The sequence below is a fragment of the Aulostomus chinensis genome, chromosome 12 (genome assembly GCF_037954235.1).
Source record: "Aulostomus chinensis isolate RoL2024-O1b breed Wild chromosome 12, RoL_Achi_v1.0, whole genome shotgun sequence".
Taxonomy (NCBI): domain Eukaryota; kingdom Metazoa; phylum Chordata; class Actinopteri; order Syngnathiformes; family Aulostomidae; genus Aulostomus; species Aulostomus chinensis.
This window is the reverse complement of record NC_141331.1, coordinates 24,345,709-24,362,462: the sequence shown is the minus strand read 5'-3', so window position 1 is coordinate 24,362,462 and position 16,754 is coordinate 24,345,709. Positions and strand designations below refer to the sequence as shown.

The 16,754-nt window shown below is 42.4% G+C and overlaps 1 protein-coding gene across 2 annotated transcripts in view; it reads right to left on the bottom strand.

Annotated features, from left to right (window-relative positions):
• Nucleotides 1-16,754, bottom strand: part of slc15a2 (solute carrier family 15 member 2) — a 34,963-nt gene that overhangs the window by 1,487 nt on the left and 16,722 nt on the right. For both annotated transcript variants that reach the window (XM_086220862.1, XM_086220861.1), the window contains exons 8-21: nucleotides 15,631-15,713; nucleotides 15,398-15,481; nucleotides 15,211-15,300; nucleotides 13,620-13,664; nucleotides 13,328-13,363; nucleotides 12,084-12,172; nucleotides 10,510-10,591; nucleotides 8,887-9,012; nucleotides 7,583-7,747; nucleotides 6,214-6,260; nucleotides 5,385-5,492; nucleotides 4,903-5,002; nucleotides 4,658-4,801; nucleotides 440-544 (exon numbers count right to left, since the gene is read on the bottom strand). In XM_086220862.1, the coding sequence (XP_086076988.1) occupies nucleotides 440-544; nucleotides 4,658-4,801; nucleotides 4,903-5,002; nucleotides 5,385-5,492; nucleotides 6,214-6,260; nucleotides 7,583-7,747; nucleotides 8,887-9,012; nucleotides 10,510-10,591; nucleotides 12,084-12,172; nucleotides 13,328-13,363; nucleotides 13,620-13,664; nucleotides 15,211-15,300; nucleotides 15,398-15,481; nucleotides 15,631-15,713 (1,304 nt within the window). The remainder of the gene's footprint in view (nucleotides 1-439; nucleotides 545-4,657; nucleotides 4,802-4,902; nucleotides 5,003-5,384; nucleotides 5,493-6,213; nucleotides 6,261-7,582; nucleotides 7,748-8,886; nucleotides 9,013-10,509; nucleotides 10,592-12,083; nucleotides 12,173-13,327; nucleotides 13,364-13,619; nucleotides 13,665-15,210; nucleotides 15,301-15,397; nucleotides 15,482-15,630; nucleotides 15,714-16,754) is intronic.

Sequence of the window (16,754 nt, the reverse complement as noted above, 5' to 3'; positions counted from 1 at the left end):
CCGCAATGGCAAGGCAAGGCAATTTTATTTGTAGAGCCCGTTTTCACCACCAGTTTGTCTCAAAGGGCTTCACATGGCATCATAACAACATCCTCTGCCCTTAGACCCTCACATGGACTGAGGAGAAACTCCATAGAAAACCCTTTTAACAGGGAAAAATCTGAGAAACCTCAGGGTGAGGAGGAGGATCCCTCACCAGGAGGGACAGACGTGCAGTAGATGTTGTTACAGAGAAGAAAACAGTTTACAATACAAAATGTGGGAAACATGGAAATGTTAATAACAGTTGAAGAAGGAAGCTTCTGGAAGGGGAGGCAGGGAGAGCAAGCCAGCTTGATGGGGGACTGGATGGCAGACTGGTTCATGGAAGGGGAGCGCAGGCCGGTGTAACAGTAGGGAATAAGGGGGGGGGGGGGGGGGCGATGCAATGAGAACGTACCTGTTCCAGTCCAGCTCCCTCTGCTACGATCAGCACTATCACGTTCCCAAATGCAACAGTGAGCAGCCAGCCAGCCTGCAGGACTGACTTCATGTTGGCTGGAGCCTGCAAGGAACCCAGATCCAGGGTTAGTGATGTAACCAGACAACAAGCGGCGTCAACAGAAGCAGAACTAGAATTTTATACATCGGGAAGTTGAGGGAGGCCAACCCAACTATGAACAGATTAGTCAACCAAAAGTGTCAAATAACACCCATATGAATGCAAATTATGTACATATAAAATGCTGCTTTTTCAAGCCTCCTGTGCTCAAGAGTCGTCCAAAGGGGTGGGAAATTATGTACATCTAGCATTTTAAAAACGGAGCCATTCAAAAGATGCTCATCAAAAAAGACAAAGTAAAGGCCGTCAGTCATAGAAAATGAGGTTTGGACATTCAGAAGACTTTGATGAAATTATTAAAAGTTTATTCTGCTGTTCCCCAGTCATGAGTGACAGCCAGAAGATTGTTCAGTCAAGCTGACCTTTGACCTTTTGGATATAAATATCACAACACACATTATCAGCACTCAGCATATGAGTGAAGTTTTTGTCACAGTAACAAAGCTTCTAAATCCTTGACTCTTGGACAAAAAGCTCTCTGAGGTCACAATGACATTTTTCTAGCAAAACTCTAATCAGGCCACCCTTGAGTCCAAAGTTGGAGCCAAATGGAATTGAATTGCCCTGAGGGTTCTTGAGACAATGCCTCCAGTCTCAGCGGTCTCCAGTGCAGAGGACTACAAATGAAAGTTCTCAAGCCAATCATTATCATTGGAATTCTTAATATGATCTAGTTCTGCTAGTATAAGAGAGGAGAAGATGATATAGAAAGACAATTCAACTTTATTGATCACTGAAGGGAGATTTAGATGTTACAGGAGCATCCAAAATATCAAGTCAGTTAATTCAATCCTCCCCTTGTGTGTTGTTACAAATACAAGATGAAATAACACTCATCCACAATCAGTAAACATGCATAAGTGTCTTTTGGCTTTTAGCTGTAACTACACCATGTAGGACCAATAACTGGTGACAAACAGGCCTCCTGTCTCAACAAAGATGCAGAAAAACTAGTCCCTGCTTTTGTCACTTCCAGGCTGGATTACTGCACCTCCCTCCTATCAGGCTGTACTAATTAGTCCCTAAAGACTCTCCAGCTGGTCCAGAGTGCTGCTGCTGACTAGAACTGGTGGAAGAGACCATGTCTCTCCTGTACCTGCTTCTCTGCATTGTCCCCCTGTCAAATTCAGGATAGAATTCAAAATTCTCCCTCTAACATACAAAGTCCTCAACAGTCAGGCTCCTTCATCCCTGACAGAGCTCATAGTCCCTTATTATCCAGCTAGAACCCTTCACTCCCAGGATGCAGGGTTCCTGGTGGTTCCTAGAGTTCTAACAGTAGAATGGGAGCCAGAGCCTTCAGCTATCAGGCTCCCCTCCTGTGGAACCGTCTCCCAGTTTTGGTCCGGGATGCAGACACCCTCTCTACATTTAAGAGCAGACTAAAGACTTCCTTTTTGATCAGGCTTATAGTTGGACTGCTTAGGCTGGCCCTTAGATATGCTGCTATAGGCTTAGGCTGCTGGGGGATCTCCCATGGTGCACTGGGCTTCTCTCTCCGCCTCTCTGTCCTCCTATACTCAAATGTGTAACCAACTCATCTTCTCCGGAACCTTTGAGCCCCCCACTACCCAGATCCCTGAGGAGGAGGCTGCAGACCTGAAGAAGCTCAAGCTGCCACCCATAGCTCCACCTGCTCACGTCCCCGTCTGTCCATCAGTCTCTTCCCCTTTCTCTCTCTCTTTAACTCCCTCTCTTTCCTTGTGTATATCTGTCTTCCTCCATTATCTCTCTTTGTCTCTGTCCTGTTCTCCTGCTCTCTTTCCCCCCAACCGGTCAAAGCAGAAGGCCGCCCCAACTGATCCTGGATCTGCTCTGCCTGTTAAAAGGAAGGTTTTCGTCGCCGCTGTTGCAGGATGTGCTGCTGATGGAGAATTGTTGGGTGTAGATTCATTGAAGGAGTGTGGTACTGGACCTGCTCTACCTGTAAAGAGTCATGAAGTATCTTTTGTTGTGATTTGGTGCATTTAAATAAAACTGACTTGACTTGACTTGACTAGACAAACATATATGATGTTTAAAGGACTCGCGTGACATTTTGTTGGTTACTTGATTGTTTTATTGTTTAGTTCAAAGATCTCTGTGCTTCAGTCACTGAAGGCTATCAGAGCCAACCTGAGCTGGAAGATCCCACAAGTCATTACAAGTATGACCCTGTGCACACCCATTAACATCTGTCCTGATGTGATCCTATCACCAGTGGTCGGCTCTGCTGAGCTTGTTCATACTTCGATTTAAAATGTGTGTCCACGTATCTCCTGTGATCAGATCTCACGTCTCTGCTCTGAATGTAAACTTCCTTCACAGAGTTTTTTATCATTCTATTTAGTTTATAGCAAATACAGGGGGCACAGACAAGTGTTTTGCCCAAAACATGTAGAGGTAAAATCCATTTAAGTCTTTGTATTGCAGAGAAAGAAAGCGTTTTCCATTTGGAGATGAAAAGCAGACGAGAGAGAAACGATGTCTGCTCTTAAAAAGCGCACCTGCTGAAGCTGTTTGATGTGGCAGTGATAACTTGGTTCAATCATATGCTGTAATGATAGGCAGCGTTCATGTGGTCAGGTACTTCTGCTTCAACAATCAGGCGGGAATCAGGGCGTGTTGAGTGTGTGCACACCTGGCATTAAGGCTGACCACCTGTGATAGGGTGACTGAGCATGAATTTTAATACCAAGTACACACAGGGCCTGTGTGTGTTTGCCTCCTTACAAATCACCAAAGTCCAATATTTGGCTCAAATGTGGCAAAAATTCACAGCTGCATTTTGAACATGTGCACAAATGCAATGATCTTAGCATTTTGGTGACACTGGCACATTACTATGGTTACTTTGTATCACTGAAGTGGCGAAGAGAGGTCAGGTGACAAAGGCTGAAATCGCCTGCCTGCTATTACCATCAGCTGTCACTGCAGCACACGAGTGACACACCACTTAGATCTGATCTCAATCTGTGTGTATGTATAATTCCTCCACCCCCCCCCCCTCCACCCCCCATATATGACCCTGGACATTTCCCTCCATATGTTGCCTTTAAAATAGTGTGAAAATAATCTGTTAAAATCCAGCCAATACATATAACAGTAGTTTCAGATGAAGCGCTGCACCCCCCCCCCCCCCCCCCTCTTTCTCTGTCTCTGAGCGAAGGATAATGACAACCACGTGTTCTCTGGTTACAAGTCTTCATTTTCAAACTGCACATTACTATGAAATGAAAAATTGTTGTTTTTTGGGCCACAAACACAGCAAACTCAGAAACATATACTGGGTCAGGTGTGAGAGACACCCCCCCCCCCACACACACACACACACACAAACACACTAGCTCTCTTCCCACCAGTCCTACAAATATTTTCCCCATCAATGATTTCTTATTTTACTTCCCACAACCCCTCCGTATTGATCAGAATGTTAATGTGCACCCGACCCAGATCAACTGCAGTCCTCATCACTTCCCACCCAGGCTCCACTCTTTGTTCTCTTCCTTCAAAGCTAATAAATGATCTGTTGAGTTCGAAAGAGGCTTGGAGAAGCACCAGCTACAATTGACTGCTCAACCTCCTCTGAGTACAGTGCAAGTGGCACCGGCCAGCTGGTTGTCAGTACGCCTTGTTTTACTTCTGGGTAAACTAAGGAGTGTAAACCATAGTATATGTAAATGTGTGAGGCATTAAGAACCACACCTAAAGTTCAACTAAGGTTCTCAGGGCCCAGGACTGCAGCATGAGAACCAATCTTGGAGGGAAGCTCCAGTGTCTTAGGGACATCACCACCATGAGCCTCCTCCCAGACATAGTGATGTGAGGACCGCGCTCCCCATTGAGCAAACTGTCCCATGGGAAGAGGGGATGGAAGATGCTTCAGAGAGGATGAAGTAGTCAGAGCAAACCAGTGAAAAGCTGTCAAAGAGTTTGCAGAAGAGGCTGAAAGGAGCAGCTTTTGGTGAAGGGCACACAAGGGGGTACGTCCAGCACCAATACCTTAGCACCTGCCCCTATAGTCAATGACACTGAGCAGACAATAATAGACATTGTTCCCCTGGCATGGTGACGAACCTGTGAGTAGGAGAACTCCAGGCCTGTAATGGAGAACATGACTTCCCCGGCAGTGATGAGGATGTACTGAGGGACCTGCCAGACAATGTGCACATCGTTGGCTTTCACATCCTCCATTTTATGCACAGTAATTTTATCCGAATCCTGAAAATTAAAAAAAAAAAAGAAAAAGAAAAAAATGTGGATGAATTACCGGTAAAATTCCAGTCTAAAATGCTACAAGTGCAGCAAGCTAGCATCCTGACCTCTGTGAGAATGACTGTGTAGGACGCCCCAAAGTCCAGCAGGCCCAGGTCGAGATCAGAGCACGACTTTGACTCTAAAGTGCAGCTGACAGCTGGGTATCTACCAGGCAGCAGAAATGCCAGGTACATGGGGGATGAGATGAATTGGAGAAGATCAAGACGCATACAGAAGGAATCTGACTATATACATGTCTACACTGATTTTTTTTTTTTTTACACATGTATCATCCAATTATGGTTAATTTACATTTTAAACATCACTGTGTTGACAGAAGGCAGACGAAGCTGTGATAAAAGAAGAAAAGGGATTTCTTTTTGTAAAACCACACCAGACAATTGACACAGGAGCTGTACATACAGTATATACTGATAAAGGCATCTTCTTTCATTTTGTTAACAACGCAACTTTAATAAGACAGTGGGACCACGGGAAGGGAGTTTAGGGCTTGTATTCCCCTATAGACCCCCTCAGTCCTACTCACTCTCCTCGATGCACAGACTTGTTAGCAGACATGATGTAACCCGAGGGCCCGTGGAAAGTCTCATCTCCTACAGTCAGGTTGATGGCCTCTGGCAATGTGTTGAGGAACCTGTTCCATGAGAGTAAACATTGAGCAAAGAGTCATTCAAGTACAATCAGATGGCCTTTATTTATTAAGGGTGGTTTCCCAATTTCGCAGTCAATGTCAGTCAATGTCAAAGTAAAAGTTTTGCCTTCTTATCGAGAGTCAACTGAGAAAACTGATACCTTTTAGTCTGTGCAATAAAAATGTGCATCCAGCAGCTAGTTAGCTTAGCACAGCATAACAACTGAAAAGGTAACAAACACAATGCTCCCAACTCTCAAGACTAATAATCTAAATGTTATGGCAAATTAGTTTGAGCCACACAAAAAAATCTAAGGCTGTCTTTAGTTTTTTTAATAAACCCCAAACTATTGATACTCCAGGAAGTCACTGATCTATGCTATCAAATCCTTCAGCACATAACCATGAAAAGGAATAAATTGACTTTGCTTTTTAGTGGATAAAGCAAACAAATTCTAAAATCAATAGTTAGTTTAGATATAACCATCTAATTTGTCCTCACACCGCTGAAACTGATTCGTGCTAAAACTGGCTAATGCATTTTGATTGCATTTAATTAGCTTTTCCCCACCTCCACAGTTAAAGAACTTGTTTCCATAAACCGAACAGGGCCAGTGTGTACAGGAGAGATAATGAAAAGATCTATTCAGCAAAAATCGATTAAAACGTTTCACAGAGGTGATATAAAACACGAGTCTTAACAGCTAAGAGGAAATCACACTACCTCAGAAAAGGATTCCCATCTTCAGTTTTCTTGATGTAGTCCTCAACCTGCATTATATACACATTATATGAAACACACAGCCACATGTAAGGAAGGATAATCCCATGCAGGCATGGAAAACCTTCCTGCTCTTCTATTTCATTTATGCTTTTGCTTTAATGTCAGGGCAAAGTTCTGCAGGCAGGAGTTGTACTCTCAGAAATCAGTCAGGAATTGGCCCTTTACTTCATTTGTATGGGATTGTATCACCAGTGATCGTTTGAACTCATCTCACTTTATTTTGCTCTTTATTTCCATTATCAATAAGGTAATCAGAATGATTTTCTCTCTGCTGAAGGAATAGTGGGATGCATTTAAAAGCTTTCAGTTCTTCCTCTGTAAGTGCAAGCTTTAATATTGTTCAGTTCATAGTCCAGCTCCTGGTTGCACCCAGTGTTGAGAGAATCCTGAGACACAACCCCTGAGCCACCCCCACATGGAGCAGGTGGATCTGCTAGCCTAGCAAAAGGGATTCCTTTCGCATCTCTGACAGCACATGGCTGTATTCTCAACACTCAAACATTCGGCCCAACCCAAATATATCTGGTTATGTAACTTGTGTTTTGTGAAATTAAAAAATGTGGTGTAATTAATTTTTTTGGGGGGGGGGGGGGCTGTTTTTGCATAATGTCCCTGTCCTCTAGTTGTTTTTGTGTCTTGTTCTCCCCCATGTCCTGTGCTCACTTATCATTTGTTGTCATTTATGTGCTCACTTGACACTCAACTTGTTAACTCAACTTTGGTTGTGATTTGGCACTATACAAATGAATGGGACTTGACTTGTATTGCACTCTAAATGTTAAAAAAAAAATATATATATATATAAATATCAAGTTCAATATCTATAGTCATGTCTGTTGTTAAAAACAAGCAAAAAAACAAAAACACAGTCAGCATTTCTTACTATGAACAGGAAAAAGTGCCTTTCACTGCACTATAGTTTTGGTATCAGGCCCTTTTTAACCTGCCTGGTTAACACGCCTCTCGCCATTGTTGATGTTACGACAGCCATGCTTCATTTAGAGGAGATAGATCTCAATGTAGTTTCCTTTATTAGATTCCATTGGCACATGCTGTGTGTGTGCATGGTTGTCTATAGCTGACATGGTGTTGCAACAATAGAACAAATCCAACTAATAAGGTGATGCATTTCTCACTCTCCTCCTCTTCTCACTCTTCTCTAAATGTTTGCACCTGCGGCTCGCATTAAAAATAGACTGGACTAGCAGAGCACAGAGCCCCGTCTGAGAGACAGCGCTGTCCAGAGTGATGGCGATACTCTCCCAGACCACGTCACAGACAGACCCACGACCGCCTCCTCTGTACTCACAAGCTTGCACTGAACTCCAGCAGTTGAGGGGTGTAAGATGAGACTGTAGGCTTCCTGTTGGACAAACGTCTGGTGACACTCGGAGGTTTTTCCATCGACGGTGACGCCAATCTGGAGGTCCTTGCTAGACGCGTCAAGTGGAAGTGTCACATATTGTGGAGGGTCCTGACACACACAGACAGGTCATGTTTCCAGACATGGTATGAGAAGACTACAGTAGCACTGACTCAAAGTTGAGGATGATTCGAATGAACTTCGGTAAAATGAGATGATAGGTTAAGAATTTTTTTTTTTTATCGAAAAGGGAATTAAACCCAATCTGTATCTGATGATGTCATATCTTTATGGCAGATGTTCATACACATTTTTACCAATAAATTCATTTTTAATTAATCTTCCAAGACTTTTGGATGCCTGTAAGGAAAAGTTTCATGACCACATAATAGCTAAAATGCCTGTTTTACACAGAAATCCATCCAAATGCCACGACCTCTCCAGGTTTTTCATGACTGTATGAACACTAGGAAGTGAGAGAACTGGACTTTAGAACTGTTGACTTTTTAATCATTTAAGAAGTTTTCTAAAAGGAAGCTCCCATCCATTGTTTTAAACTTGCAATGGATCATTGAATTGTAATAATTTCAGATTCTGGACCTTTATCATTGACTTGCCTTATTCCTACACGTCTAATGAAGTATTGTTTCGATCTGATTATCAAATTATCATATTTTTTTTAACCATTAACTTAAAACAAAGTATACATATGAAACATCAGACATCTGAGGTTAGTCCTAGTTTTGAACTTTATGGTTTTTCACTTATTCTTGTTGCTCAGAAGACGAAATAACGTGCAGCTTCCTCTGCTGTTGATTTCCTGCTTTGCTAACACTTGAATGAAAATCCTTACACACAGACTTTGGTGTAATTGCTATGATTGTGTTTCCTAATGCAACACACTGCAGATAATTCATGCTTTTAGTCCTATTTGTAAAATGTGATAGTTGTTTTCTCTACAAATACTATTACAAATCTGATTTATATATTTTATAACTCGTCTCTTCGAGCCCTGTCGGTGCTGCTACTTCCCATGAGGAGACAATCCTGTGAAACAAATGTTGAAAAGCACCGATGGGTTTCCTGCTGTAATAAAAATGACTACTGAATGAAAAACAACTATCAACCCCACACAGTTCAACCCTCTGGTCAGTTTATGTGAACTTCAAGAAAACCTCAACACCAAGAACCCTGAGCTGGCCCTAACCAACACTAAACAGCAAACACTTCCCGTCCACCTTTCTGGTTACCTGAAGGTATTCGCTTGGCTCTGGAAACAAGTCGCTGCCTGGGAACTGCAGACTAACATTTCCCTCAACCAGGTTCAACACCTGCAGGAGGCACTTCCCAGGCGGTGCAGGATCCATGACTGTTTTCTAGTACACAGAGAGGGACATGAGAGAACCATAGTGACAGATAGAGAACTCAGACTGTTTCAGCGAGCTGTTTAGATTTAAAGCAATATTTCACCCAAAAAGGGTATTTTGCCTTTGAAGATGAAGATTTCTTTCCCTTCATCCCTTCTTCGTGACTCCATAATGCAGAAGGAGCAAGCCAGTATTTTCAGTTTGAAGCTAGTGGCGATTGACGACGAACAACGGCAACATTTCCAAAAACATTAGTTTACAAACTCCCAAGAGCTTCGCCTGGTGTTATCCACGTCTTATCGTTCCGGCCATATATTTAGTGACCCACAAACACTTTGATTGAACCTAAAAACAAACTAATTACACTTTCAGGGGAAAGTATCACTTTAAAAGATCAGGGAGGAGGATGCACTGGAGAACGTATTGTATAGGACATAACACTCACCAGGTTCTATATAGGACCAATGGTTGGAGTGCAGAGAAGAAAGGAGGAACAAGTGGTTGCTGGTTTATGGTTTTGTGTTTGGAAAGACTAATTTTGACAAGTTGAGGACACAATTATTCTTTTGCACAAGGGAGGATTAAAGTAAAATGAAATTGAGAAAGGTGAGAACCAGGAGGATGAACCTGGCCTGATGACAGGCCCGAGGGCTTTGGCACACCAGAACAGGTGATGGGTTAAGTGTGGAGTTGCTCACCAGTAGATGTCACTAAATCTTACAATCTGATCCCTCAACAACAAACATCAGAGATGATCGGTTATGTGAATGTAACACATCACATGAGGTATGGTAAAAATGGTAAATGGACTCAATTTTATGTGCCGCTTTTCTACCTTAGCGGCACTCAAAGCTCTTTACAGTGTCGTCTCATTCCCCCATTCACTCACAGTGGAGGCTGCCATGCAAGGCGCCAACCTACTCATCGGGAGCAATTATGGGTTCAGTATCTTGCTCAAGGACACTTCGACATGGTCACCGGGGTCGAGGATCGAACCAGCGACCCTTTGGTTGCTAGACGGCCACTCTACCCCTGAGCCACGCCGCCTCAGACACTGAAGGGGATCCAGACAAATTGCCTTGGGGACAATAAAATTCTTCATCTTACTGCTCATCCTACAGCCACCCACATTACATTGAATTCCCCACAAGCTCACAGCTCCTGAATACGTCACAATCTCAGCAACCTGCTGTCACAGTACAATATGAGGACATCAGACATATCGACATTGTCAACTGACAATTTACGCAGTCTAAAAACCCATCTAGCCTTTGTTTTCCATGATGGTTCAGTCTGCGTTGTCATGAACTTTTAAGGGTAAAAAAACAACAACCAAAGTTTATGAATTCCAGCATTTCCATGAGGCATTATTATTTGATGCGATTCTGCGATTAAAATGAAATAATGTGGGCAGGCAGGTGTTCTTGCTGTGAATGCAGGTAAGTCTGTAAGTGTGTATAAGAAAGGTTTTTGGTTATGGTTTTCGTGATGACCGCTCATACATACCACGACGTTCAACTCTACCAGGGTGGCTGCTCCAAAGGCCAGCGCTGCAAAAATCATCCCTGTTGCCATTTTTTTGAGTGGCCTGGATGCAGACAGACAGAGTCAACACATTCAATGTTACTTGTCATTTTATGAATCAGTTTACTGCACTAAAAGTCAGGTTTTTATTACCGAGTCAGTCAAACATTTCCACATCATTGACCTCTTGCCTGATAGGAGGTTACTAGCTTGGACGTAACACCATCTGCTGTAAGAGTGCCCTTTGCGACCAGTTCTTCAAAAAACACAAAGATGTGAGCAACAGTTGAAGAGTTTTCTAGTATAAGTCCATAAAATCAACACCTCATTTGTTGATTTGAAATTGGGTTTATTTCCCTTTCCTGGAAAAAAAAATCCTTGTTTAAAACACAAACTGTTTGACAGAATATATATATATATATATATATATATATATATATATATATAAGCGCTTTCACACTTCGCCCCTCTTTCCTGCAGCTCGGCCCGAGGTTTCAGACAGAGTGCTGCAAATTGAGGGTCAGTTTTAGCCCAGCATCTTCCTCCACTTATTGCCGCCTCCACTGCTGTGTGAATCGAAGCTGTTAATGTGCCGGCTCAGTGTGAGGTGGGCGGAGGTGTTGATGATGACGCAAACTTGAATACATAATGCTCGCCGGTTCTCCCGCATCAATCCCCTCCGAGAATGTTAACACCGACGCTGCTGTCAGCCGGAGCGGCGAACTGCTGTTTTGAAACTTACAAACTGTCACGGGGCTGGATATTCTTCCGACGTCTATGTTTTACGTCACTGTTCACGCACAACTTCGTGCTGCACGTCACGTCACATGTTTATGCCCACACAAGTGGCAGCTTTTTTGGAAAGAGGAATATTACGCGTCCATTTCACACAAACAAGACGGCAAATTCACGTCTCCACCAGGCTGCAAATTTGGTGCATTCTGCGTCTAAAAAGGGCATGCGATCCACATGACATTTCCTTCCTATATCCCATTTGCTGTCGAGGCACATCCAGGGGATATAGTTCTTGGAAAAAGTGGACAAAAGCAGTCATGTCAAAATGGACAAAAAAGTTAGAAAACAAAGACAAAACTATTTGCCTGAAGGTGTTCCTGGGATATCGCATTCTAATGACTTTAATTTGCTCTTCAGCCCTTGGAGACATCTGTGTCAGATTTGAGGAAGGCCTTCCTTACATATGAGAGGGGACAGTAGGCTGACCTTAGACCACTCAACCTTCTAAGTGTTCTGGAGCTATCGTGTTAATGAGAATGGGGCCAACGGATTAACATCCGAGCCACGACTAATGCAGGTGCAGAGTCATGAAAATGGAACACATTTATGAGATAGTGATTTAATAAATGCATAAAGCTCCTCATACTCAGCTCTTCTGCTCGAAAGAAAAACCCTCCATCTTCTCCCTCACAGATGGCAATTAAGTCAACACTCTTGGGAGCGGACTCTGTTTTATAACCGAAAGGTCAAATGGCTCATTCTTCTAAGTTTATAAAGACAGTAAAGTGGGACGCATCCCAAAACAACAGATGTCTACTCACGTGATGTTGATTCTGCAAAGGCCTACAAGCGGGTATATGATGAGGTCAAAGATGGGCACGAAGACGAGGATCAGCAAAGCATTCAACATCTAGACAACAGGAAGGGAAAGACTCACCTTGAAACGACTCAATAAAAGCTCCGTAAAACCCATAAAATCATAAAGGATAGAGTTCTTCATAAATAAAGATACTCTGATTCCCAGTATAGAAGTGATAAACTGCTGTAAAGTGTTTCCATGAGAACGACAATTCAAACAGCAGTTGTTTTAACTGTTTTATTGGGACGTGTCCTTGTGTTACACCCGTATGTGAAGTTGCAATAAACTAGAAACAACATATTGCAGTTGTAAGCCTTTGCAAAGTGTGGCTGTCACTGTGAGTCAAATTTGAGGAGATTCCCTAAAAGGGTTCCTAGCTGTTAACATGAGGTGACTGTGAGCTTGACCTCGACCTTGGGACAGTCAAAAACGTTTGAGTGCAACCTTGGTTTCCAGTGGACGCTCAGGCCCAACCGGAAGAACTTCCTTCCAAGTGTCCTAGAGGTATTAATGTGTAGTGAGTGTTAATGTGAGGTGACAGCGACATTGACCTTCAGCAACAGAAACTTTTCAGTTCATTCTCGATTCTTAGGGGATGTCTGGGCCAAATTTGAAGAAGTTCCCTAAGAAGTTCCATCAGCCAGATTGAGACAACCTGAATTAAATAAAGCCTCATGGGATTTCAGTTGGCCACAATGTTAAATCCATGAAATACAATGAAAAACTGAAAAAATTAAAAACGTAGCTCAAAGATACGGGATTAATTCTCTATACTTCAACAGATTGAAATTAAAACGAGGCCACTTTAATGAGTGCTGAACTGTTAACTGAATCTGAAATGTTAAGATTTCTCTGTATCGACATGTCTTTTACAAATTTCAGCCCAAGTTATATGCAGATTATGATAAATCCAGGGAGTAAAACATCGGACAAGTCAAACTAGCTTGGGTTAGCAACAAGAGAACACCAAGCCTGGCTCCAAGGTGAAAAAAAAACTCCTGTCTCATTTCAGTTTAGAAAAAAAGACTTACGGGTTTAATTCGATCAAAATCAGACATAAGAAATAAAACTGTGGTTGTGACACGATGATATCAGGTGTACAGGAGTGGAGGCAATGTCACTACACCAAGTCCCAACTTTTGGATCCTCATTTAAAGGTAGTAATGAAAGCAGGCTTTCAGCACAATGCAACTAACTGATACATACCTGCATCTGGTCAGGCTTAATGGTGAACTCATCTCCCTGTGATAAAACACAGACTTCAGATGAAGAGGTCAATAAGGCCGTGAATTGATCCACTAAAACCTGATAGCGCTTAGTTTCAGAAACAGTATAACTGACTAGACTGAAGCAAACAACAGCCTAGCAAAGTTATAGAGCCCTTTGTGGCATCGGATGAAGAGCCCAACCTACCCACTGATATCACAGTCCAATAAATCATGTTATCAGGGTTTAGAAAATGTCACATCATCATTGTTTCATGAAAGACAGCACTTACAAAAGCCATGTTCATCCTTGTGGCTTGGAGTGTCCAGCGTGAACCCTGCAATGAAGCAAGACACACACTGTTATTGTCTGGGTATTTTAAGGTTTCAGCTTAGCAAAGGGCTATTTTGCTAAGCTAACTTGCGTAATAACCTAGCCGCCATGAAGGCAGACCTGGTACACAGGACCAGCCTACCGCACAAGATGTGTCCTTATTGTCAGTTTTAGATCAGTTGGTCTCACTGAAGAATGAGTGCAGGATACATGAAATCCAGGAATGTTGAATGTGGCTCAGAGGCTTACCACAATCAGACGGTGGTTTTAAGAGAAGATGATGGATGGTTATGAGATTTGAGAAGAGAGCCAGGACACCTGACAGGCTCGCAGGAGATGCATGTACAACCAACAAGGATTGAATGTTAGGCTGCCACTCAAAAAGAGCCCGATAAACAAGTTCAACAAACTAAAAGGTAAATGTTAAAAGTCTTTTATTCTTGTTTCAACATTACAAACAGCTAGTTAAAGCTAAATTAAGCGTTAGCGGCAAGTTTCACGAGGAATGCTGGCAGAAAATTGCTCATCATGTGAATGATTTAACCACTCAGTGACTCCTGTTTATGTCCAACATAACCGCTGCATATTTTACAGCTCTTAACCTTGATGGAGTAAAACGTCGTCAACAACTGCATTTAGGTCCAGCACTATTCCATCATAAAGGATACTCGGAGGTCAACTGAGATCAACAAATATTCAATTTGATTGAATATTACGAGACTAATTTAACTTCTAACTATTGTTCTATCAGCTGCTGCATCAGAAGTTTTAGATGGACCTGCCAGCAAATCAGGACCAATCATTAAAAAAAAAAAAATCATCCAAAAAATAGATTTCTGGTGCAAGGATATAAAAAAATACCCAACAGTGTAGTCTTACTATCTGTAAGACTACACTGAGGACCAAAAAAGTCCAAGTGTGCGTCAGAACATTTTATGGATGAGGCACATCAGTCTCAGCCAGCTGTGAGCTGAGAGCATCAGGTACCTGCGCTTCACTCCTATTAATGCAGACCTGCCGGCATGTGCGCATTTCTCGTACTCAGCACGCATTTTGACCCTTAAGTACACTTGTACGAATCACTGCTCTCCAGGGACGTATCTTGTTCCATCTCGCTTCTCGCTAGTTTCAGTTTCTATGCCGTCTATGAAGTTGATTGTACCGCTGAGCCACAGCAAGCGTATGTGAGTTGTATCATTCATTAAGTTACAGAAGCCCCACATCTACAAGGTTGGCTGGTCATGCCACTTGATGCACACAGCTGTGGAAAAGGCTGCAAGTCTACATAACGTGTGAACAAAACTATCTGGCTAGTTTTCCTGCCAGACAAATACCACTATGGAACACGAAACATTACTGGTGAGAGTACATGTACATGAAGCATACAATAACTAAGCATTGACTCTGCTTACGCACACCTTTAGATATGTGATAAAAAAGAAAGTAGCAATTTCTTTGTACCCACGGTGTTACACCTGTCATGAATCCTGAATCTGACAAGTTTGGCTGCACCAATAATGCACCTGATGAGGACTTAAGTCTTCATGTACCTGCTGATCAAACAGAGCCCAGAACATTGGAAGAGGTATGAAGAGCACCAAAACCCGCAGAACCATTTTAATCTCCTGGATCAGACGCTTCTGTTGACACACAAACACACCAAATGGGGTGACTACTATTGAAAATAGAATCAAATAAAAGCTGTTTCATTTTAAACGTAAATAAGTCCCGTGTTACTGAATACTTCTCCTCCGCCCAGTCCAACCAGTGCTTCCTCTTAGAATCATATTTTGACCTCCTCCAGCGATTTTTGATGGCAAACTGCCAACACACACAGCAAGTAAGGTCAATTAGAGAAAAAAGAATGGAATGTATTCATTATCGCACATTTGTTACATTCATTAGCAGTGGAAAGGTCTATTTGCACAACCTTTAATATGAAGTGGGAGAAGATGTTGGAGAAGACTCACCCCAATGCAATTGCAAACTTCCAACAAGATGTTTCCCTGAGGAGGGTTCCTCTTATAGAGGCTGCTGCCAGTCATGAACACAACTGCAAAAAGTAGATGGCAAGTAAGACAAGATTGAGAGGAAAACTGTTAATGTTGGAAATCGAGCCTGTTTGTGTGTGTGTGTGTGTGTGTGTGTGTGTGTGTGTGTGTGTGTGTGTTTGTGTGTGTGTGTGAGTGACTGGTCCTCACAACTTCAAAGGGCTATTTGAGGGTTAAAATGTGCTTTTATGGTTGAGGTTAACATTAGGTTATGTTTAGGTTCAGGGTCAGGGGTTAGGGTCAGGTATTCAGTTGTAATGGTTAAGGTTAGGGGTCGAGGGAATGAAACTGTTATTCAAGGTCCTCACAAAGATATAAGTAAACAGAGATATCAACATGCTCCATAAATTATTAATTATGTATTTCTAAAGAGTTTTTCTTTGTATCATTCATGGATGTTCTTTTACTTCCAGTGATTCATGAAACCCTCAGACACAATCCGTGTGAAAAGCTTATGGTTAGGTTATACATCAAGCCGTGATCTGCCAATGCACCACCCTCATTGCTGTGATTGGCTCCTCCATGTTTGTGAACAGTTTGTTTTCACAGTTGAGTGGCCAGCCATGCATGAATGGCACACGGGTCAGGAGGACGGGGATTCTGGGGCAGAGACAACTGACTGTCAGGACGTGTGTGAAGGGGCCTTGATCACGGGTTAGCAAAGAGCATCACAAGCTGGACACATGCAGATCCCAGCCTGGAACAAGCTTGAATTTATCAATATGGACACTAATGTAACTGTTTTGCCTTTTAAACACTCACAAATGTTTTTTTTTTCCCTTTTTTATTCCTTCTCTGACTCCAGAAAGATGAGAAGAGCCAAACATGCATTTCCATGAGGGAAGTTGTGCTTTTTAGATTTGTCTTCACTACTCTAGAAATTTGTGTGAAATTAGTGTACTGAATGGCCTATAATTCGTTTTTGGATTATGTCTGAGCAGAATGCATACAGCTAAAAAATGTTCCACACAACTGTTGGTGGTCAGTGTACATTTCATTTACGTCCATGTCATGTCAAATTTGCACTCATCCCCAATAACTAA